A 25755-nucleotide genomic window follows, 5' to 3' on the forward strand; every position below is an offset into this window, starting at 1 on the left:
AGCCAATGCGGAAGTGCCTTAAACTTGCAGTCTTTCTAATAGCCAGCAGGGGGCGACTCCTCTGGTTGCAAAAAGAAGTCTGATTGTATAGAAGTCTATGAGAAAGTGACCCTACTTCTCACTTGATTTATTACCTCAGTAAACATTGTAAACATGAGTTTATGGTCTCAATCGCTAGTTTCAAGTCTTCTTCAATACAGCATGATGTTCATTTAGTAAATTATGGTCCCATTTAGAGTCAAATTGACGATAAAGCAGGGTATGCTTTAGGGCGTGGCTACCTTGTAATTGACAGGTCGCTACTTTAATGGACTTGGACTTGGACTTATATAGCGCTTTTCTAGTCTTCCGACCACTCAAAGCGCTTTAACCCTTTCACAGTGTGTTTTCAGTTCATGAAAGTTAACTATAACATTTTTGATCGCCTGAAAATGTCTTATTCAGCATTTCAGTTGTACTTAGCTCTACCCTCTCGTGTCACTTCTGGTTGCAAAAAAAAACAACATGGCGATGGCCAAAAACCTAGATGGCGACAGGTAAAATGCCAAACTCGATGCTTCAAAACGGCAGTCCACAAACCAATGGGTGACGACACGGTGACTACGTCCACTTCTTATACACAGCCTATGCATAGTATGCTGATGTTAAGCAGGTATAATGTTTACCATGTTCACCATCGTAGTTTAGCGTGTTAGCATGCTATAATTGGCTGATTAGCACAAAACACTATGTACATATGGGAATATCCTTATTTTTTCAGATACTTGGTCGGAAACCTGCAACTGATTTTTTTTTTTCCTCTGAGGAACATGAACGTATGTACAAGACTCCCATGACAATCCATCCTGTCGTTATTTTGTCAGTTTGGGCTGACCGACCGACAGACAGACCAACATTGCCATCCCTGGAAACATGCCGCCAGCATGGCTGAAAACAAAGGTTCTTACAAAATAAAGCTTTGACTGGGGTGCCCTCTGACCGCCAGAGCTCAACCTGCGAGCAGCAAGCTGTTGTCAAAACAACAACAAAATATCTAATGTGGCTCAAGAACACCACAGGACACGGCATCATTTGTGCAGCTTGAGGCTGTTAAACCACACACACACCCACGCACACACACACCCACACAACAGGATTTCCAGTATGTTGATAATAGCATCATTTACATGGCCAAATGGTCCAGACATGTAAATTAAAAGACGTAAATGAGATTAAGAAGCACCAGAGCATTGAGAAGTTCTGGTGTTCTAACCGCCATAATTAAGTGGCAATCAACTAATAAACCTTATCATTATTAATAAAAAATCATGAAACTACATGCATGCTGGCGTTCCTTTACAACATTCAAAGAAAATAACACGTTTCAGTTCTGATTATTTAGTAAATCAGCTATTTTGTTTCCCACAAATAAGACAGAAGCGTGAGTGACAGTCCAAAGCCCAAAGCAGATTTGTAGTTATCAATCAAACCAGTGCTCGACGATGCTGCGGATTTCTAAAAGGTTGGCTCCGTGATTACACAAATTAAATTCCAGCGGGAGAAAAAATACATCAGTTCTGCCAGTCAAACAGCCAATCACCAGTGCCATTCAGCTGTCTGGTTAGAAGTAAGCTCATTTAAGCCAGCGAGGCCTGTAATGATCTCCCAATAGTATCATCACTCGCGCTGACATTTAAAGACAATTAAATACCTAAGAGATGCATTATGTCTGTGCCTTAAAACCAATACATTGTGGGTATTAACTAAGGAGCCTCTAATGGGGTTCATCATCATATAGTATCTCTACTGTCCTGCTTGGGAACATGTTAGTAGAAGAAGAGGTAACACTTTATTATAACCATCATTTATAAATGGTAAATTGATAGTTAAGTTCAATTCAAGTATCTGTTAATGACTAAGATATTATTTGTAAACCGTAAAGAAATTGTTTGTAAAGCATCTATAAACATTATTTAGATAGATAAGTAACACTTTGTCAATGGTTAATAATTGGTTTCTGGTCCATCTATCTATGTAATGTTTATAGATGTTTTACAATTTCTTAAAGGTTTACAAAATATATATATTATTACAAATTATAAATAGTATACATATTATAGTATATAAAATGCTACGATGTGTTCAACAATAAACTGTTCATAAATACGTTACTAATGTAATCAGAAAGTAATTGTTATTGTCTTTTATCAGCTATGATACAATATAGAATTTATAAACTGATTATTTCATATTACACAAACTAATGATAAAATAACAGAAATTATAGCATTACTTATAATTAGTAAAAAAAAAATATTATCATTTAATTGGTAAAAGTAAAGTAACTATTATCTAAGTTTAATTAACTATCATTTATAAATGATGGTTATGATGAAGTGTTACCAAAGAAGACACTAACCTAGTTTTTCTGGGAAAACTCTGAGTACTTTAACATCATTCAACGTCTTTAAATATAATTTAGAATATAATGCATTTGAACAGTAAGTCCTCTATCTCTTAAGAGTTTCATTATTTTCCGACTGCAAGGTTTTCATTTCCTCCCCCCCATCTTAACCAGCACAAAGAGGACCAGGCGAGAGGAGCTGTTAAGAGAAGAGGGGCTGTGTGTGGGAAAGATGAATGTCACCCGGCTCTGCAGTTCATCATCTCTGAGGGCTATCTGAGGGTGGCAGTCAGAGAAAATGCGATCCAGTACTCCCCCCCCCCTATACTCTGTCAAGGTCAAGTCATATTGGAAAAACAAGGTAAGGATGAGAGAAATGAAAGAGCACTGCCGGGGGCAAAGACGAGCAGGTCAAACTCAACATACATTCAGACCCTCAGCTAAATGTTTGCAGGTAAAGTGGAAACAGTCGCATGTCTCCATAGACTGTGTACCAAAGGCTACGGCCTTAGCAGGGAAAGGTGGAGACAGCCGAGGGTTTCATAAATTCAAATGAAATGTCTCCTGTGAGAGGAGCCTGTTGTCGATGAGTTAATGAATACGTGGTGGGAAAACACGAGGGAGGGAAAGACCCAGTTTCATTGTGTGACAAATGTGAAGACAAAGAGCAACAATATTGTCTGGAAATGATGGTCAAACTTGTGAATGCCGGGTAAAAACACTGAGAGCCTAGTTTCAACAATTTGCAGCTTCTGCCTTTTGTCGACCTAGGGCTGAATGATTGGGCGAAAAAATCTATATTTTCTATAGATAAAACTACTGGCCTGTATCTGGGGTCTATTAAACAGGATGTGCTCTATACCAAGCATCATCACATCTTCTTTCTATATGATTAGAATCAAATAAAATATATCAGTGGCTTGATGTTGAAGACAACACAATGGTTTTTTTTAAACCGTCAGTCAGTCAGAGCCCTGTTAGCGTACTTGTCTACTGAAAAACATTCAAAAGGTTTATATATCTAGAGGTCTGGCCCCGGATATGATGAGGCAACAGAACACTCCATCTTCACAGCACTCACTGGTATGTCACGTCTGACAGGGTTTGACACCAGTTGTCAGACAACTGATCTCTGCAGAAATTATGCTTAAGCTAACAGTAACGTTAGCTTCACAGACTCGCAGGAAGAGCTGCTCACAGATCTGGATCCCTGGGGGTCTTGATTCAGAGATTCTACAGTGATAAGCTTAATGATGCTTTTTTGGGGCACTTTGGGGGCAGTGGAAACAAGTTGTGAAGTTATATTGACATATCATCTTTTAAAGGTGCAGTGTGTAGGATCTGGCGGCATCTAGCGGTGTGGTTGCAGATTGCAACCGACTGAAACTTCTCCCGCGTGTCAAGTGTGTAGGAGAACTACGGTGGCCGAAGCAAAAATGTTAATACGCGAATGGCCCAGTGTTTGGTTTTTCCGTTCAGGGCTACAGTAAACATGGCAGCCGGCTCCGTGAAGAGGACCCGCTCCGCATGTCGATTTAAAAGGTGCATTCTGTCTGCTGTTTGGTGCTGAGCAGGTAGTGTACAGTGGGTTTTTAGAGTTTTTTCTCAGAAAACAGCTGCCTGCTGCGGCTGAAAAAAGGCGCTATGAACCGAAACAATAAAGTAAGAAGACAACAGCCAACAGTTTTTTTTTTTTTTTGTTATTTTGCCAACTCACAGAATTGACATTAATAAGCTACAGCTGAGTAAATTTGAGAGTTGTCATTATGATGGGCGAAATCAACAGTCGGCAGCTTGAACTTTGCCTCTACATGATGATGATAATATGATATACTCTTCTTTTTTTTGCAAAAAAAGTTTTTATAAATGCCAGTTTTGGTCCCAAGTGTCGTAATAACCACTGATTCACCACCACATTTCTCTAATAAAGCAGAAATGGTCAATAATTTACATGAGTTTGGGGGAAAGATATCCTCTGTATCCAACCACCGTGTCTTGACATGGCAGATGTGCTAATTTACTACATAAATGCGGGAAAGAAACGGAAACTGAAACACAGTTGAATGAAAAGGCAAATATAAAAGTCTTGTAAAAGCAGAAGTTTGCCCGCTTTACACCACAGTTCTAATTCTGGCTACAGCACCTGCGCTGCATATTCACGTGGGATCAATGATGTAGAAAATGCTTGTGCGACATAAGTATGGGGAGGTTTCTTTCCGAAACTAACAGCTCAAAGTCTTAAAGTGAGCAAAGTAAAAGCAGCACTTTTACTGTGATCTCAAGATCCAAAGGCGTACAAAATGTAGGAATGTATTCTTTAAATAGTGAAACACCACTTGAGACGTGGAAATTAGTGAGAAAACACACCCGACAGCCTGAAGATACAGAGTATTAAAACCTCTGGAAAAACACTTTCAGGTTGTCAGGATTGAAATGTAGAGAGGAAAATAACACCTTTTTTACCCCACTCAGCGAAAGAAAATTACACTTTGCAACACAGCGAGCACTCGACAACTGAATACACCCACGCATACTTCTCAGAAATCGGCAAAGTCATGATAAGAATGCAACACATGCTCAGGGTTTGGTGGGATAACAGTGTGGTGTCCAGACTTCAAGTGCACAGTCTGAGCCAAGCATTGTTGGACTGATCCAAGGTGGGGATGGGTGCGCTCTGAACTCTCTGTTCTCTGTCCAGATGTTTCTTGTTGTCTGGCTAAGTGCGTGGGGAAGGGAGGAGAGGGGATTACACAACTCTTTCTCTCACTCACTCTCTCTAGCCCACCAAGTGATGTGCTTATGCTAAGCAGGGAGTGGGAAGTTCTGAATATCCCCTCAGAAAAGGGAAACTAAACAGACACAGAGAGATGAATCAATCTGTAATTGCTAATTGCATGTTACACCTACTTAAAGCTACTGCGAGGAACTTTGATTTTGTGTCGATTTTGGCGGTCCCTGTGGACGAAAGCGGTAGTGTTTCCGAGTACCAGATTCCCTTTAGAAAATCTCTCGTTGTACTGCAGCAGGGTCTGACAGTCTACTCCACGCGGTCCTGGTTCTGGTTTTCCCATGCCTACCTTCCCTCCAGAGAGCCAAGCAATACGGCCTGGGTCTCCAGCAGCTGGGTGTCGGCTTCCAGCGGGGGCCGGCGAAATCATGCAGGTTCGGCAGCAACTCAGCTCAGACGGGGCCTCCAGCAGCGACCAGCCCACCGCGGACTGACCCTGATCGGGCTTCGCTGTCTTCTCCCATCGTAGGCGATAGCAAAGCCAGATTTGGGTCTGTCCGTGGCGGGCTGATCGGTGGCACCGATGACAAACGTGAATAATAACTATATAGACGTAGCCAATCATCTCGCTGATGGTCTCCTTTACTTATGTAGGTCACATAGAGGCATCAGTATTAAATGAGACTGTTTCATAACCAGTTAAAAGTTCCTCGGAGTAACTTTAACAAGGAGAGTTAATGTCCGTTTTATTCTATCTTGATGCAGTTATACAATCAACACCTCTCTAAAACACGACTGATAAAGGTAGGGTTTATTGCAAGACTGTCGTATTAGACTGCATTCGTTTTAGCTAGCTGTACCTAATAAACTGCCACCTGAGTGTGTAGCCCATTGACCACTATTTCTATATGAGCTGTGTGTAAAACTGTTGATAGGACACTTTGAACAGCACATCAATTATTACTTGTTGCATTGTGAATTATTAAACCATGTTGTTTTGATATTAGTAAAACATTCTCAAAGCTCCTTTTCATGTTGTACAGAGGTCAATGGAAAGGGACACAAACCAGGATGTGTTAGGCGCAATGCAGAAGCCAACAAGGAAGAGAAGTTTTTGGCCATAACATGCTGGCTAAGGATCTTGCATTGGTGCCATCACTGGCACGAAAGCCAGTTTGATTTGATAAACCAAGGGTAAGAATAAGATCAAAAACAAACTGTAACCAACTGATAAAAGTTCTTTGGTTAATATTTGAGGAACACGTCCAAAGGTAAGAAGGAAATCAATGTGTATAAATAAGTGTATTAATAATTGACTATAACTAACAACCTGATTAAAGTACATCTGGGTGTGATTGTGTAAGACTTCAAAAGGTAAGAAGGAAACCATTGTACTAATGTTGATGTATTAATTATTGAATATAACTTAACAACCTGATGAAAGTCCATTTTCAAACAGAAAAACATCAGGCCTATTGTCTCCAAATAGTATAAACCAACGTCTACTTTCTACTTTTGTTTGTACAGGTTTGCTGACCCAGAGAGAGACCACCACAGTGTATTGTGTAGTTAAGGCAAATCTCTGTCTGCTAATGGAGGGTCCCTTGCGGAGAACCAGATGAGTGGTGCACGTCAGTGTGAGGGACATGCTCAATTTCACAAGAGAAAGCTACTAAAAGCTTCCTCTCAATCAGATTCTCCGTGACTCCACCTTCTGTGTGTTCCTCTCCCTCTTTGTTTTCCCCAGGAGCTTCCGTCATATTAATTCTAAATTGTTTAGCTCTCGTGTGTTCACGCTCCGTTGCTTTCATTATGCTAACATCGAAGTGGTGGCAGCTTTACTGTTTTTTCTTCATCTTTTTTTGCAAAGGGAAATGGGATTGAGGAAGCTCACCTGCCTTCCCCTAGCTGGCACTTATGAGAAATTGGTTTTTAGAAATATCATCAATCACGGACGGACAGGACAACTTGCCTGCGTTACACAGAACCATAGAGATAGTCAATTCTGTCTGGAAAAAAAGCTAAACACTTTCCTTTCCTCACCAAGCTGAACCATATGTCTGAAGTAGTGAGCGTGCTGACAAATGCTGAAACTATTGAAGTTTTTACACGGACACTAAATGAGATGGACGTGAAATAAAAAGGCTCCGATCGACAACTGATCAACTCATAATCTCATGCATGAACCGACAACACTACAACTCCAAATGTGTGAAAGAAACAGAAAACAGTGAAACTATATTTATCAAATTTGTTCAAATATGTCAACTTGGGCTGTCATTCGATTCAAATATTTAATTAATTGCAATTAATTGTCCATAGTTAATCACAAATTAATCACACGTTTTTTTAACAGTTATTTGTCAAGTATTTAATATTCTTATCAACATGGGAGTGGGCAAATATGCTTGCTTTATGCAAATATATGTATATATTTATTATTGGAAGTCAATAACAACACAAAACAATAACAAATATTGTCCAGAAACCCTCACAGGTACTGCATTTAGCATAAAAAATATGCTCAAATCATAACATCGCAAACTCAAGCCCAACAGGCAACAACAGCTCAGTGTGTAAAAACTGCATGTGATTATCATAAAGTGGGCATGTCTGTAAAGGGGAGACTCGTGGGTACCCATAGAACCCATTTTCATTCACATGTCTTGAGGTCAGAAGTCAAGGGACCCCTTTGAAAATGCCCATGCCAGTTATTCTCGACAAAATTTAGCGTAAGTTTGGAGCGTTATTTAACCTCCTTCCCGACAAGCTTGCATGACATGGTTGGTACCAATGGATAGTTTCGTATGATGCCGTATCTTCACTCTAGCTTTAAAAGTGAGCCCGCTACAACCTCCGAAATATAGGATTTAAGAGATTAATTAAAAATTGCAAGTTGCGTTAAAGAAATTAGTGGTGTTAAAACAAATTTGCGTTTACACGTTTTTATCACGTTAACTGTGTCAGCCCCAATGTCGACTCCTTAAAGTAATCGAACTAAGATTATTTCACACAGAACAAATGGATAACAAAAAAGTGCAATGTTGCACTGAGAGACAGTGACACACCAACTGTATGATGAAAGAGAACAAGCCCTCACACGGTGCTGTATGACAGTAGACTAAATATAAACACAACTACACATATACAGCTCTGAGGAATTAGTTTCTGTGTTGCAACATGCTACATAGTCGTAATATAATAAATACATTCTCTGAACTGTTGTTTTTTTTTTACTTTTCCTTCCCAAAGCTTTTCAGTCTCATCGTTCCTGTCCACCAGAAAGGATTTCTTAAATTGCTGTGAAAATTCTGCAAGATAACTTCCACAGCAGATAAAAGCGTAAAATAGGTTTCCCTGGCTTTTGTTAACAGTGACAATTACAAGTCCATTAGTATGCAAGATGGCAGCTTATTTCAGATACATTAATGGAATAGAAAAACTTGGTTTGAAACCTGCAGAATACAAATGAATGTCTGTTAAAGACTGACAAGGTTGTTGTGTTTTCTCTGTGTCAGGATGGTCCAGTGGTTAAAGAGGCCGACCTTCAACTGCTCAACTTGGGTTTACTCCCTGCTGACAAGACTGTTCCCTGGCAAAGTGTCCTTGAGATAGATACTGGAGCTGGTGGTGGTGGTGGGAGGGTATTTTCAACAAGTTACACATCACATTATGATATATTGAAATATTATTTCTCTGAGCCTATAATCAGTCACTGATTAATTTCATGTGTGGGAACCTGGATTAAATAACCAACGAGAATTGAATTCAAAGGCTCAAGTTCATAATGTACAGTTTATTAGTGCTGAAAAGACTCGTGGATTAGCTGCACAGAAAACTGATCTAATATGATTTTTGATTCATCATTTTAGGTAACCGTCAGATGAAAACAAGTCACCACCAGCTGGTTACAGCTTCAGAAATACGGAGATTAACTTGTTTTCCTTTCATTCTTCTGTCATTATGTAATAAATACTTTGGGGTTTCTAATATCCTTTTCCCACCAAAATTAGCGTATATATGCAGGTTTTTTTAAACACAGGAAAACCCTCTAAAAATAGCCAATAGACTCCTTTTCCATCCTTTTTCCCAGCAAAACGCTGTGATTTTTTGTGTCACATTCAACATCACAGACGCTCCATCTGTCTTAGTAAACAGTGAAAATGTTACGGTGGTTACCTCTTTGAGTTGGTGATTGTTGGAACAGCGGAAAGACTAACAAAGACGGTTTTGATAAGTTTTATTTTGTTTCTGTCGAGTTTGAATGAAGTCTGTTTTTTACGATGATCAGCGAGGTAAAATGACTGTCTCTGTCAATGGAGTCTGGTGGCTTTGAGGAGAGCATATTAATTGTGTTTTGTGCGTTAATAAACTATTATAATTGTCCACATCCCTGTTGATTTTATTTATGATATATTCACTTCAACACGCGTCACATAGCATCACACCGGAAAAGGGGCGAAAATTAGCGTGTCCACCCGGGTGTCATTTTCCCTCACAGCTGATCAGAGCTGGAGCCGATAAATACTTGTGAATACTGCAGAGTCATTTGTCCCGGAAATGGTTGCCGATTGTAACCTTTCCCACTGAAGAAGAAAGCCAGATGTTAGTGGGTTTTTTGTCCAGTGGGAAAGGGGCCTTACTGTTTATCAGACTAAGAGACTAAAGTTTCAGTTATACTTTCCGCAAGGACGGCCGCACGCACATGAGCTGACGTGGAATCGTGACAAGGAAGCGCTTGAATCTTTTATACTCTGTGCGGGTTTCTCCTCGCGGCAAACAGACATTGTCAAAGTCAAAGTTCTCCATTTTTTGCGGGCGAAAACCTGCCGCACGGGACAAAGGGCTGTGTCTGGTGGTGTGACGTCACTTTGGCCATGCGGACATTCGCAACCCTAAGAGGTACTAAGATAAAACTCTCACTTATCAATTAAGTACAGCCCTACATCAAATTAACAAGAGTATTTTAGATGTGATATAATGCAATGCATTTGAATCGAATACTGATAAAAGCACAGTATGTTTGAATACTGTATTTCGATACTGCAACAAAACACCAGGAACACAACTGGATAGAGTTTACATTACAAATCACAGCGCAGCGCACCCTGACCTGAAGGTGGAGTGAGAGGAAATGATCTCTCCCACCCTCTACAACCCACAACACACTGTTCCACTTTGTTTGCATGATTAACAAGAGACTGAGCCGTGGAGAAGATCAATAAGTGCTGGCCTTTTATGGGACCGGCTCTAACGTTGTAACCCCACCTCTGTGCCCTTCCTATTCCACAGCCAATTAATGCGATATGATCAATACGCGTCAGTAATTGGATATCGGCGCTTCTCGTTGGCGATTCGGTGGCAAAGGCCTGAAAAATCCATGGCTAGTGCAACATATAAACACTCCTCCTATACTTAGCCGCCACCAGGCAGGGCGTCACAAGGGTGCATATTATCTGTTTGCTTCGGCAAAGAGGGAGAGAAAATATAAAGCTGTTTATCTTTCCCCCAGAAAGAAGCTGCCAATGTATTAGAGTGTGTGTGTGTGTGTGTGTGTGTGTGTGTGTGTGTGTATGTGTGTGTGTGTACAGCTGAGGTTGGAGGTGTCCATGGGGGGGAGGGTGATGGGAGCTGCTGTGCCTCTCCCCGGAGCACAATCCAGATCCTAATCTGTTCTCTGCGACAGGAAACAGCCACAATCAGTCTACCACCACAACAACTTGAATTAGACTCCGACAACTGACAACAGCTCACCATGCAACGGGCTAAGTGTCATTACCGACAGTCGTGGATGAAGTCAAGGCCTTGAAAAAGGAAAACCGAATACTGATTAACAGCTAAAGAGTCTAAATCAATTAAAAAAGGAAGAAAAAAAATCTGTCCGGTTTTCGAGGAGAACTGCAGGGGAGAGATTCAGCCATCTGGCTCGCCACGACAAGAGATGGGACCGCGGCCTCCTCTTTCTCATTTCTCCGCGGAGAGCGATGGCGCCCAGCAGAGCACAGTAGCTGGCTACAGAAAGATTCAGGCGCCATTCCACCAAACGCCCGTGCTAATCACCCCCAACAACCACCATGCAGATGGAGCCTCTTTGGAAATCAGACGGCGTCCATAAGGCTCCGTGATCTCTTTGTCCCTCTATAGTGGAATGGCAAAGCTGGCAGCGTGTTGTCATGGTGGATCGCTTTCCTCACTGTGTAATGTGTGTGTCCCCCGAGGTTAGTTAGGTAAGATAATTATGAGAGGATGCTGACAGAATGAGCCCAGTCTCCACTGGATGTTTTCACACATTTAAGGCAATTGTACCATCAGTTATGTATATAAAAAAAAAAAACGCTCTCCAGTTTTGACAGTGAAATGCTCTTTACAAGATTAGCCGTAAACTGCCTTTACATGACATCACTGACTCCCTCTCAGTCTGAGAGATTAGGTCAACTCGGAGTTCCCCCGCAAAAACTCTGTGCTCGCATTTCTGACTAAGAGCATTCCCTGAGGAATGTAGGGAAGAGAGAGAGAGAGGGAGGCAGATGAATGTTCCACAGGCTTTAGGTGGGGAGTGTTTCTTTTTTTAAATACACATGATAAACTGCATGGCTCTGGTTTTCTGTACAGACCAGCTGAGTCACATTCAAGACCGCTGTAGAATGCCAAATGAAAAAGAGGGTGAGATGATACATAACAATATGATGTATTGCAATGTGGTTTAAAGAACTTGCATCACTGGGCAGAAACACTTTGCTTTATCTGCTGTAATTACTCTGTTTTAGACCTCTGATGGTACTGCTGCCAAAGCTAGCTTGCCTTTTAGATGTTTAATAATACAGAACTCATCTCTAGTCAGTAATAGAGGATTGACATGTTCTTTCCATCTTACCTGGTCCAAAATTAATTTCTTCCCCTCTCATGCTGGCGCGCTAAATTGTGTAATTTGTACCAAAATCAATCCTGTTTCAACTATAGCTGAATGATATAGGAAATTTGAGGCCGATGTCATAGACTGTATATAAGAAGTGGACGTAGTCACCGTGATGTTACCCATTGGTTTGTGAACTGCCGTTCTGAAGCCTCGAGTTCAGCATTTTGGCCGTCGTCATCTTGTTTTTTTGCAACCAGAAGTGACACGAGAGGGTGGAGCTAAGTACAACTGAACTCTAAGTAATAAGACAATTTTATTAAGACACTTTTAGGCAACCAGAAAGGTTATAACTAACTTGTGTTATGAACTGAAAACATACTGTGAAAGGGTTCAAATTGTAAGACGAAAACATGGATAACCCCCAGACCGGACAACGCCGTGGTAGCAAACTGTCAATCACAAGGTAGCCACGTCTTAAAGCATACTCTGCTTTATGGACTATTTGACTCTAGATGGGATCATAATTTACTAAATGAACATCATGCTGTATTGAAGAAGACTTGAAACTAGCGATTGAGACCATAAAGTCATGTTTACAATGTTTACTGAGGTAATAAATAGAGTGAGAAGTAGGCTCATTTTCTCATAGACAACATAATCAGACTTCTTTTTGCAATCAGAGGAGTCGCCCCCAGCTGGCTACTTCCGCTTTGGCATCACTTCTAAGAACCCAGATGCTCACCGGTTCATTCAAATGGGGGCCAGTGCAGCTGAGTGCTCACTACCTTGCATTCATTCGGATGCAGACCATTTGGTCTCTTGTGGTTTGGTTGGAAAGAGTTAAGCTGTGCACCAATCAAGGGCAGGGCTTTAAAACTGGATTGACTAAAAGTCACCAGTTAAGCTGTAAGAACTACATTATTTAGTAGAAGAAAATATAAAAAATAGAGTATCGCAATATTATGATTTTGTGATATTTTTAATTAATCGTGTACATGTAAAGATTAACTCAGTCAATACATTGTTCCCATCTCAGTGTATGTGCCCTCTCAAAGTAGTGCTATGTTGGATGTTACAGGGACATGCAAATACAGATCCAAATGTTCTGATTGCATAAAAAAGGAAACATTTTTACTCAGATTTTATGCATATGGTGATGTGTTCTTTATACTATGACAGTTTTCCTAAAATTAGATTTAAAAAACTGCAATATATCGCCTTGCTTACAGTATCGCAATATATTGAATCGTAACCCCTGTATCCTGATACATATCATATAGCCAGATTCTTGCCAATACACAGCCACATTACTTAGCATTTCATTATTATTCAATGATTATTAAATCATTAATTCAATTTTCTGATTCATAATCCATGCTTAAATCTGCATTGACATTCTTTCTTTAAATATTGGGTTATTCAAAATGCAAAAGGGGGATTTTAAGTGTTTGCGTTGTGTTTAAAATCTGCTTCTTGTGGTAGCTGTGGTTTGTGTTACAGCACATGCAAATGTATCATTTAATATATGTAGAAAGTGAGAAATGAAAGGGCTTGTTTGAATTCCAGATTCACTTCCTGTTTTTTTTTTATCCCACAAGCAGCAGACCTGCAGAATTGCAGCAGTGTATGCGTGACCATTCATTTGCAGTTAATGAATATCGACCTCACCTGCTGCGCGATTCATTCAACTGCTGCATTATACAGCTACTACTTAACTGTTTTCCTATTTACGCCTGTGCTTTTCCCGAGCTGCATGCCTTTATAGCCCCATACTTATTAATTTCATGTCATCCTATGGCGGACTGTTACATGTTATCTCACCGATGAATGTGTAGATGACGTTCTAGACGCAAACCTCTTCATCTGAAAGGAATATTCTTTGAAGTCAATAATAGCATAGCATGGCAATGGAAATAAAAGGTCCTTATAGCCAAGTTTGATTTCACCTGTGTATCTATTAAACAATAACCATACAGTAGGTTGTTGTGGTGGCTGGGTCGAGATGCTAACTACCACTTGATTACATATTAAAAGCAAAAAGCGCTTGAGTAAAGAAATAATAAACTGCAATGAGGTGTAAAGTCTGACATGAATATCAATTTAATCTACAAGGAAGGTGCTTTTGCTCCAGTCGAATTTCCTTGTCTCCAAAATAAAATAACCAGGAACCAGGAAGCAAACAGGTTGAATTTGCAAAAATTATATATTGAACTTGTGGTGCAGTGGTTAGCACTGGCGCTAGAGGATTGCAGGTTCGAATCCGGCTTGGGACCCTTCTGTGTGGAGTTTGCATGTTCTCCCCGTGTTAGCGTGGGTTTTCTCCGGGTACTCCGGTTTCCTCCCACAGTCCAAAGACATGCAGGTTAGGTTAATTGTGGACTCTAAATTGCCCGTAGGTGTGAATGTGAGCGTGAATGGTTGTCTGTCTCTATGTGTCAGCCCTGCGATGGACTGGCGACCGGTCCAGGGTGTACCCTGCCTTCGCCCAATGTCGGCTGGGATCGGCTCCAGCCCCCCCGCGACCCCTAACGGGATAAGCGGTTGCAGATGGATGGATGGATATATTGAACTTTAGACTCTGCTCCAGTCCTTTATGTGCCTTTTTGAAAAGTGCTTTTATGCAAGCAGCACTCCTCTCATGCTGACAGGATTCAATGGTGTCGTTTGTCTTTTCAAAACTTGTCTGGCTAGTTGCTGTCAAAGTGTGGATTGTTTCTACATTTATTACACAGAAATACAATACGATAGTAGTATAGTATTTCAGTTCCTCAAATGTCATGATGTATTCCGTGTGCATCACCGTGCTATATTTTTAAACGTGTTAAAAAGAGACAGATGTTCACACCTGGATATCAACACTAGACTATTTTTTTGCGGCATAACCAGGGGATTTAGAGGGTGAGAGTTTTGTTAATAATCACGAAGCATTGTGAAGAAGTAAAGGAAGTCATATTTTTATTCAAGTGCTTAGATGGTGTATAAAAAGAAAAAAAAAGTTTTGGTGAATTATTAGTACAGTTAAAAATATATTTTTACACCCCTTGTTCAGCCAATCTTTTCATATATGCTGAATGTCAAACAACCACTACACTGTGAAAGCAAGCACCACAGAGGTATTACCAAACCTTTCAACACCACTTAGCTGTTCTAACACTGTTCAGTGGACGGCTCTCGGGGCATTTCATCTGAGACATTAAGGATATTCAGATGTTCGGTTTGTACAGCTGACACACGGGGTACATGCCAATTCGCTTATTTGATCGCTCCTTGATCCTTGCTTTACCCTTAATTCGTTCTGGTCCGCCACCAGTAAGGCTGTTCCCAATGCTCTTACTTCTGTTTCGGAGGAGCGAGGATCAAGCGAGGATACAAGAGACCAGCCTTCACAGAAGAAGCAGGCCGAAACATACTTTTTTTTATTTTTTTAAATCTGTTAGTGATTGAACGCTGCAGCCGATCGGACTGATCTGAAACCACATTACAACATCACCATAGTATTATCGTTGCTGTTTCTTGGACAGTGCATACAAATATAAACTCAAAACCAACAAAAGTTGCCACAGAGCGGTAACACAAGACGGACAGCTGATCCAGTTGTGCTGTCGTCATCAGAAACGGACATTGCTAAATAGGCATTTCCTCCATTTCCTCTCTCCTCACATCTTTCCCTGCATCTCTCCTTGTGTCTTCAGTGGGAGGATGCAAGAAAAAAAATGCAAGTGAGGGAAACATGGATGCAGTTAAGGGAATTGGCATGTACCCACGGGTAACCTTTATTTCAAGAGGGTAAATTCTTATTCAGCATACAAGAAAATGTCATAACTTAAACACAAGCAGCTGGACAGAAGCATCTAAAACCTCAGTTCACTGGTGTTTTTTTTTTTACTTTTATTTCTAAGGGAGGGAATGTTCATTTTTTACGCCAAGACTATCCTTCAACTTGAAAAGTTCAAGCTCCATCTTGTTGCGAGCAAACAAGGGGCATCCGCTCTAATGAAGTGACCTTGAACAGGACACTGAATTCCTCCCTTCCTGGGAATACTGCTAAGTACTCAGCTATGCAATCTTACCTCAGTGTGAAAAGCGGTATGATCCCCTATGGATCAATACATTGCTATGCCCTCTGAAGTATCTTCTGGGAATAATATCTATTTATTTACTTATTTTTACAACATGGGTCTTGTTTTCATAGCTGTGGCCATCATTCCTATTGGTTATATGATATCTAAACTACATATTTGGGGGTTAAATGTGACTGTTAATAAACTACAATAACTACAGCAGGGTCAGATTTGATTAGTTCAAGTTAAATACAGCCAACTGCCCCTGAATTGAACATGAATCAGTGTGAAAGACACATTGCTTGCCGTGACAGTGGCAGGTTAAGACAAAGGTTATTCACATCCCCTCAAGAAATGACACAGTTTTTTAGGCCGGTTGTGGAAATGTCAACACGCAAGTCACGCAAATATCAAAAGTTACAGTTAAAATGATTTGGGTGACTTTAGGAGTAGGATTAGCTCACACAAAAAGGTTAGGAAGCCCTGGCCTATACACCCATTCCCTCCTTGTCAATCCCATTAGCTTCCAGTGGCACCGCCCCAGCTGTGCGACCCGGGACGTGTCCCTAACGAGCTCCATTAGCAGTATTACCTGCATCCGGCGCGCGCTGGGGTCACGGGGGTCAACAGTAGAGCAAAAGCTGAGATTAAATTACCCCTGGGGGAGGCACGGACGGGAGGTTGTCTACAGTAGTGACAGACCCCCTCCTCACACTGGTCACAAACAGAGATTTTAGAGTAGTAGGTGGGCTGGCATTTACCATGCTGTTGTCTGGTTTGTACTTACTCTCTCTGATCTTATTTCAAACCCTGCAGAGCTCTTTAAGACAGGTTTTTCAGTATTCAGAGATCAAGGGCTTAGCCCTGAAATATTTCAATAAGTCTGGGGTCACGGTTCCAATGATAAATATTGCAATATCAATAAGTAATATATACCTAAACGATTATTATTATTATTATTATTATTATCCATCCATCCACCCGAGGAGGAACCGGAGGCTTCTGCAACGGTGCGGTTGGTCGGGACGGCGTTATCAGCTGTAACCGTCATATGAGAGCAGTGCAGAGCGGCGGCCGTGAGCTAGCCAGTAGGGCAAAAGATGGGTTTTAAGAGCATTTTTTTGCTTCTGTAGCGGTGTCTAATATACAGATGTGAGGGGTAAGTGAGTTCTAAAGTTTGGGTGTAGCATATGAGAAGGCCCAGGCACCCTTTGTGCCGAGGTTGATGGCTAGTAGTGCCGTCTGCTGATGAAGACCGCAGGGAGCGGGAAAGCGGTGTGAGTCTAACCGAGGTCTGTGAGATAAGCTTATGGACTTAAGCCCCTTAAATTGCTGCCTATGGTTATAAACATGACCTGCAGAGAAGAGTGAGTGCATGCTGTGATCATGTGACTATGATCACGACCATATCAAACTGTGATTTGATCAGGGGTCTCAATGCAGCTGCCGAGGAATTACCGTTATAGCCTTGCAGAATTTATGACCGGCGATTCAAGTCACTATATGAATACATGTGCAGTCGACAGATAAGTGATCACAAAGAGTTGGAGCTAGGGTAGCCAAGCAGGGGTACAGTCAGTCAAAATACTATCCATTAGTACCAAAGTATCCAAAGTACTCATGACAAAAACAACAGTTTGCAGCGATGTATATAGCCGTTGTAGCATGAATAGCAAAATGAAAAAAAAAAAAAATCTAATTCAAATCAGCTCCTGTTACTTGCCAGCAGCAGCCAATATTTCTGGTGGGAGCTGGACAAAGAGGAAGAACCTAAATTACTGTGAGTGGAAGCGGCAAGCTCTGTGTGAGATCTGGAGTCCTGTGGAGCGCCGAGAAGCTCCAGGAGACCTCGGGGCTCAACCAACAGTGGTTCTTTCTGAGCACAGGTACTGTAACATCTCTCACTCTCAGACATACACATTATGAGAGCACATACACACAGAAACAAAAGCACAGCACACACACACATTCATATCCACCTGAGTCATCCCAAAGGCATTCACAACCACCTCACTAACAGGAGAGAAAAAAAAAGAAAGAGTGTGAAAGAGTGAAAAAAAACACACACTGCAGAACACACAAAAGGCTTCAGAAAGCACAGCTCAGTCTTGTCTTTCAGACGCAGCCGGAGGCGCTGGATTCTGGATACGTACACGTTGAGCTCCGAAGCACCGCTGCTCATTAAGCATCCATTTATGACCTTGAGGTAAAGAGGCAAGCCTCTCCATCCCCTTTAAAAATACAACCAGGGATTTATTTGACCACCCGAATGAAGGTGATCTTGTCAGCTTCTTTGCAAGAGGTAGGCTACTCCTCTCCTGTCCACAATAAGGCACATCCATGTGAACTCAGAGAGAAAACAACTTGTCACAATTTTCAAAAATGTTCAACGTCTACACTGAAGCACAAGAAAATATGAAAATGGTTAAATCTCCGCTTCTTCTCCATCTTTTGGTTGGCCATGACAGAGTTAGCATGCAGCTCTAGCTCTGCTTTTTCTGGCAATGTGTGAAACCCAAAGTGTTTCCATACTTTACTGTATGTGTAGTGTTGACTGATTTATGTGTATTTACAATTCAGCGCTTTATTTACTTCATGAATATCGCAATAAGCTCTGCAACTTCCTCAAGATGCACGCAAGGACGTTTCCCTCTTTAGCCACTTGAATGCACATTTACAACCGTTATCCATTCAGCAGATTCTGCTGAGTGCTGATGTTGCAGTGACCTTCCTCATTTTCATGCCATTATTATAGACACAATACATTCACACCTGCAAGTCCAGCAGAGACATCAGCAAGTCACCTTTCAGCTTCGCTCAAGTGGGTGCTGATCGTATTTGTTTTATTGTTCAAGGGTACGACGGCAGTACTGTTATTTTTTCACAGGCTGAATAGCAAATGCAGTACGTTTAGGAATTTGTTTGAATTACTAATTCTGATCCTGTGGTGTGTTCACAGTTATTCATCACAGGAATTCATCTTCCATTTTATATCCTGTTAAACATCACTGGGGGCTGGACCTTTCCCAGCATGCACTGGGCGAAACGCAGGCTATCACAGGGCTGATACATATAGACAACCACATTCATCACATTCACATCCATGGGCAATTTATGGGCCAGTTCAACCCTATCTCTTTCAACTGCAGGAGGAAACTAATTATTATTTTCAAACGTTTTGACACAATAAAATGTCACAAAACTGTGAAGAGTCATCAAAAACTATCATAAAATCCACAGAGATTTGGCATTCACCTTCAAATTGATTGTTTTGTCCCATTAACTGTCCAAAACACAGACACATATACAATGTGCGATGATTACAAAACAGAGAAAAACAGAACATCCTCTCATTTGAGTCTAAGGCTGCAAGTACGGATTATTTTAATTGTTGATTATTTTCGCGATTAATCGATTAGTTGTTTGGTCTACAAATATTTCAAAACATGGTGGAACATGTCGACCAGTGTCTCCCAAATCCCAAGGTGACATCCTGAAATGTCTTGTTTTGTTCACAACTCAAAGATATTCAGTTTAATGTCAAAGAAGAGTAATGAAACCAGGAAAATATTCACATTAAAGAAGCTGGAATCAGAAAAATGTGACCTCTTTTTCTTAAAAATCCACAGAACCAAACCGATTTAACCGATTAATCTATTATCAGAATAGCTGGCGATTAATATAATATAATAGCTGACAACTAATCGATTAATCGTTGCAGCTCTATTTGAGACGAAGGAGGCCACAGATGTTTTTGCTTGATAAGCCTTATACATTTACCAGTTCTCAAAACTGAAGTCAGTTCATTTTCTGTTAATCCATCAGCACTAACACCCATGCAGGCATGAGGAGAACATGCAAACTCAACACAGAAGGCTCCCTGTTTTGGCATGGTTGTGTTTGAACCTGGGACTTCCTTGAAACACGTTCACCCAAGCACAGGTAATCAAACAAACCCTTTACAGTCTCAAACCATTAATGTCAATTCATAAAACTTCTTGTAGAAAATCTCTTTCAAAATCTGTGTTTGGTGGGTATCCTCAACATGTGGCACCACCAGCACAGATTCAGTGAATCTTCATATGCCGTTTTATGGACACTTTCATCCAATATGCCTTACAGTACAGTAACAATGCAGTATGACCTTAGAGATGCGACGACAAGTTCCCTTTGAGCCCTGCAGAATGCACTAAAGCACAATGTTAATGCACTGGTGGACAAACTGGGATCAGTGCCAACGTTTAAATTGGCATTAGAGTCGGTTAACAGCTGAATAGAATTATTGGGTCAGTAGGAAAAGGAGAAACATCCCTCTTTGACTGAATGTTCCTCTTTCACCAGAAGCCCCATTCTGATGCAGGTCACACAGCATGATAACCTATACGTTAACACCTACTCCCTGTGTCAAACATACTCGAGGAAACCATGACTAACTGTTAAACGGCGAGGAATATTCAAGACAAAACTCAATTTCAGAAACTATTAATCACCGTGCGAGTGGATCCATTTGGGGGGGGGGGGGGTGAGGATAAAATTTTGTAGTGAGCAAATAATGTAATCACTCCGCTTCACCTAGTCTTCATTTGGCTAAGCCGCTGACTCTGTGTGCGCTGAGTGTTAAAGCACACGCGCTCTGACCTTTTCCTCATCATAAATCACATACTACTGTTCTGCTGCCAGGATTTTGTTTAACCCAATTTGTCACCGAGGACACCCCCCTTCCACCCTCGCTGCAGATCCACACAGTGGGACTGGTAGCATGGGATTAGTGGGCGGATCAAAGCATGCCATCCAGACCTCTCTCTTGCCTTGTAATCACGGAAGTCAGTAGCCTCTGGAGCTGATAAGTCCAGGCTACTGGCAGTTACTAGGCAAAAAGAGAGAAAGACTGGAGACTAGAGCTGCAACTAAAACATCTATTTCCAGTGATTCATTTGTCAATTATTTTTCAAGCATTTAGTCTATTAAAATAGTAGGGCTGTTAAAGTTAACGCGATAATAGTGCGTTTACGCAAATTGGTTTTAACGCCACTAATTTGTTTAACGCATTAGCGCAATTTGCGATTTTTAGGTTGTAGCAGGCTCAGTTTTAAAGATAGAGTGAAGATACTGGCATCATTATGAAACTAGAAAACCTGGGAGCAGTTCTATTGCCTCCACACAGCTCTCAGCATGGCGACAGCTGAGCCGGCAGCTCGTAGCTAAAGGTGCTAACAGTGAAAACAAAGGCAGTACTGCTGACGGAGCTAAAAGTGTTAACCCAGGGGGAACCGGAGGATGGGCGCTACGCTTCTGCGACGGTGCCGTCGGTCGGGACGGCGTTAACAACAGAAGCTCAAATAACAACACACACATATGGAGAGTGACTTCACTCTCTGCTCAGGTAGACATTACTCCACTATATCTTTACATAACAAATAGTTGTTTGTTGCTGTATTAATGCTCTGAATATAACTTAAAGCACCTTTAACTCTTCTGTGTTAAACATGGTAAAAAAAATAATATGTTTTTTGTGATATAATCGTGAGGCTTTGTGTTTTAATGATGCCCGGGTTGTGTGAGTAATCAACTGGATGCCAATCATAACAAACCCCGCTCTCAATCTGTATTCTGCTGCTTGTTCAGGATTAATCGATTATCAAAATTGTTGAGTGAATTTCTGTTGATCGACTACTGAATGTTTTACTACTTGAAACATAAAGGAAAAGCAAGGATTATTTACAAGAAAGAGGCAGCAAGCTACACAGACTGAAAGCCAGACAGACAGATGCTAAACACACACACACACACACACACACACACACACACACACACACACACACACTGACATTATTATGACAGAAACGGGTCACGGAAGGTGTGCCAAGAATATCAGACAAAATGTGCTGTCAGAAGGGCAATTGCTCGGTTGTGATCGCCGTTTTCGGCCTCTGCGGGTGTGACAACAAGAATAACTGAAATCATTTCTGCATGCGGGCAACCCTGATCTATTCACAGACTTCTCACCATACAAGGCTCACAGGGTACTTCAGGGTGAATAAGTCAATGGGAACGTTTGCCACAGCGCACTTTTACTCCGCCACTGTGGTCATGTAAACTTCCTGTGGCACCCGACACTTCCTCTTTGGAAACATGAATGAGCTCAAGTGGAGAGGGAGCTTTATAGAAACTGAGGCGTGTGACATCTACGATCCAAACCTCTAATCGTAACAACCAATTATGTTTTGTTTTAAGTCTAACTGGTTATTCCTCTTAGAATGTCTCCGCAAAGGACTTGCAGTAAACTTCACTTTGTCCTCTCCCTCCACACCATTCTGCTAAAATTTAAAAGCAAATAATCTCCAGCTTTGGATTCAAACTGCTAACACCATACAGGTGGTGTTTACGAAACCAACAAGATTGGCAGCTACATCTCCATTTCACTGACACATTTTATATGCAAAAAAACAACCAGACGATGAGCTTTATCTTACAAAGGTTGCACTGCAAAAATGTGCTGCTGAACTACACAGTTTACACTTAGTTTGTAGACGATTACACAACAAGCCAACAAAACACAGATCCAGAGACATGATCAACTTGAGGTGCGTGTGTCTAACCACCACCACCAGGCATGGCTCCTTGCTCCATCACCTGTGCAAACCTGAATGGACCCTGCATGTGTTAAAGCACGTACTGTAATGCACCATGAACATCTTGTTAAACTGCTGTATTATCACACATGTACTGATAGTGGCTCTGCACTGGGCTTGTTGTGACAGGAAGGTTCACAGCATCCAGGAAAGGAATGATGAAATACTGTAAAAAAAAATGTCATTCAGCTTTCCAAACAATGCCATGTGGCCAATGATGAGATTGAAGCAGAGCAATGCATAGGCTGCTGAACTACACAGCAATATTACACTTGTTTGTAGATGATTACACAACAAGCCAACAAAACACAGATCCAGAGACATGATCATCTTGATGTGTCTAACCACCACCACCACCACCACCAGGCATGGCATCTTGCTCCATCACCTGTGCAAACCTGAATGGAACCTGCATGTGTTAAAGGTCCCATATCATGCTCATTTTCAGGTTCATACTTTTATTTTGTGTTTCTAGTAGAACATGTTTACATGCTGTAATGTTTAAAAAAAAACTTTATTTTCCTCATACTGTCGGCCTGAGTATGCCTGTATTTACCCTCTGTCTGAAACGCTCCGTTTTAGTGCCTTTCGACGGAATTGCGACGAAATTGCAACAGAATCCCGTTGCTAGGCAACAGCTTGGGTCCATGTGTACTTCCTGTCAGCTGATATTCACATACACTGCAGGTATAAACTGGGACACATTTAGAATGTTTACATTTAAAATTGTGTAAAGGGTCTAAATATTGTATATTTGTGACATCACAAATGGACAGAAATCCTGACAGCTTGTTTCAAATTCAGAGTTTCTGAATAAGGGCTGTGTGTATTTCCATGTGGATTGAGTGTTTCGATACTTTCACAGTATTTATATAGGACTTAAGCCTGCTTTATAATAAAAAAAACATGAAAACCTCACTTTTTTATAATATGGGACCTTTAAAGCACGTATACTGTATGCACCATGAACATCTGTTAAACTGCTGTCTTATCACAGATGTACTGATAGTGGCTCTGCACTGGGCTTGTTGTGACAGGAAGGTTCACAGCATCCAGGAAAGGAATGAGATACTGTAAAAAAAATGTCATTCAGCTTTCCAAACAATGCATGTCAGTGCACCAAGGATGAGATTGAAGCAGAGCAATTCATAGGTTGCATATAGAGAGTGTGTTTATACAGTCACAAAACATAGCCTGGAGCTGTCACAAGCTGGTTTTGAAGAAGTGCAACTCACCTGTGACATCTGGGGTCTGAAGTTGATCTCCTTCAGGTCCACTGATCCCGGCGAGAGGTTGTGCAACATCTGGCACAGCAGCACCCCGTCTCGCAGGGCCTGTGCCAAGTCGAAGACGACCGCCGAGGGCCACACGACCCGGTGGTTCAGGGGCAGGACCTTGCAGTCTATCAACCACCGGCCGCATTGTCTCCACTCCTCCATATCGACTCTCTCCTCCTCACAAAGTAACCGACTCGTCGAACTGCTTCACTGGCGCACACAAGCCCGGTCGACTCCCTTATATACCTGCTTATACCTGATGTCTTAATCATTCACTTATCAGCAAGATAATCAGGCAATTTCGTACGTCACCACCGCACTATATCCCCATGATACCAGACGCATGTCAGCTCTCCTCCTGTCTCCACAACATGGAAATGAAGAAGACTCAAATAGAAATCCCAGTTGAGCGGACCTTCTTGGCGGCGGTGTGAGCAGACAACAGAGGCGTGCTATGGGCATTTTCTCCTCTTCATTCTTAAAAAGTTTGCTTCGCATATCCAAATCCAAATGAAAAGGGGTGTTACAGTAGTACAGGCTAGTAAAACAGCTGGCTGGGTGCAGCGGTTTGTCATGTAGCGACTTCACTATAGTGGCTCACATTTCAGTGAAGCAGCAAACAGGACAATGTGGGGCAAAAAAAACAAATTGTCGAAGAGTTACCGACCGCATTTTGCATTTTCCTCGTGAAGTTAAACGTCCAGAACTTCTCGTAATTTCCACAGCAAACAAAAAAGAGAGGAATACACAGCAGGAGCAGCTTCCACGGACCTTCTTTCAGAGTCTAAACAACGCTCTCCGGCAGCGGAAACATGTCCAGGGAGGAAAAAAAGAAACAAAGTAGCAGTCAGTGTTTACATTGATCCGGTTAGTTACTTTGTTTGGCGCCTTTCTTCTGCATGACGCCCAAAATAGCGTCGCGCGCGTGTGTGTATGTACAGCTCGGCTTGTCTGTGATTTCTGCTGCCTCCCTTCCGCTCATGTCCTCTCTCTCCCTCTCTCTCTCTCTCTCTCTCTATGTCTCTCTCTCCTCGTTTCCCGTCCCGGAGATGTTTAGCTGCTGGTCCCAACTCCTCCAGAGACCTGAGAGACCCACGAGAGAAAACGTCCAGGCTTCTCGCGCTTTGGACAAGCTGGCACGTGCTAATTATCTTAAGTAAACTTGAATAGCGTGCCCACACTTTTCGTTAAAGAGGCTCCATACTCCCTCCAAGAATGTGAGTTTTCAGGGGATATTTTGGTAAGTGAGAGTGAGAGTATAGGGGATGTATGCGCCCTCTGACGGAAGAAGCGTGCACTGCAACGTGCTCCTGAAACAAGGAGGGTTAAAGGGACAGTTCAAAAAAAAAAAACACTCAAGTGGAATTGACTGCTAGCAGGTGCACTTTTATTGAAAGTAGGGAATAGTTTTCAGTGAATCTGCTCACTGTGAAGTGGATTATTGTGAGTGTTCACCTGATAATATTAAAACAATGATTTGGGATTTTTTTTTTTAAAGGGGCAGTCCACCAATTTTATATTATATTATATTATATTGTATTGTATTGTATTGTATTGTATTGTATTGTATTGTATTGTATTGTATTAGATTAGATTAGATTAGATTAGATTAGATTCAACTTTATTGTCATTGAACATAATACAAGTTCAACGAAATGCAGAATAAATAGGATAGGCAATCCAGGCACTCCAAAATACCAAAAAAAGTAGCAACGAGGAAGAGAATATATTAAAAAGCCTTTATTGTAGTGGCTAAATCATTTAAAAAGCCAACATGTTTCGACCACTGTAGGTCTTCATCAGGGCTTACAAACGAAC

At 41.4% G+C, this 25755-nt stretch overlaps 1 protein-coding gene across 9 annotated transcripts in view; it reads right to left on the minus strand.

Moving 5' to 3' along the window:
- Nucleotides 1–25231, minus strand: part of vav2 (vav 2 guanine nucleotide exchange factor) — a 224623-nt gene extending 199392 nt beyond the window's left edge. For 4 of the 9 annotated variants that reach the window (XM_074617701.1, XM_074617703.1, XM_074617699.1 and 1 more), the window contains exon 1: nucleotides 23896–25231. In XM_074617701.1, the coding sequence (XP_074473802.1) occupies nucleotides 23896–24099 (204 nt within the window). In that variant the 5' untranslated portion in view covers nucleotides 24100–25231. The remainder of the gene's footprint in view (nucleotides 1–23895) is intronic. The other 5 variants (XM_074617705.1, XM_074617702.1, XM_074617706.1 and 2 more) reach the window with 3 other exon arrangements.
- Between the last annotated feature and the right edge of the window lie 524 nt (nucleotides 25232–25755).

This window comes from Sebastes fasciatus, chromosome 19, assembly GCF_043250625.1.
Source record: "Sebastes fasciatus isolate fSebFas1 chromosome 19, fSebFas1.pri, whole genome shotgun sequence".
Lineage (NCBI taxonomy): Eukaryota > Metazoa > Chordata > Actinopteri > Perciformes > Sebastidae > Sebastes > Sebastes fasciatus.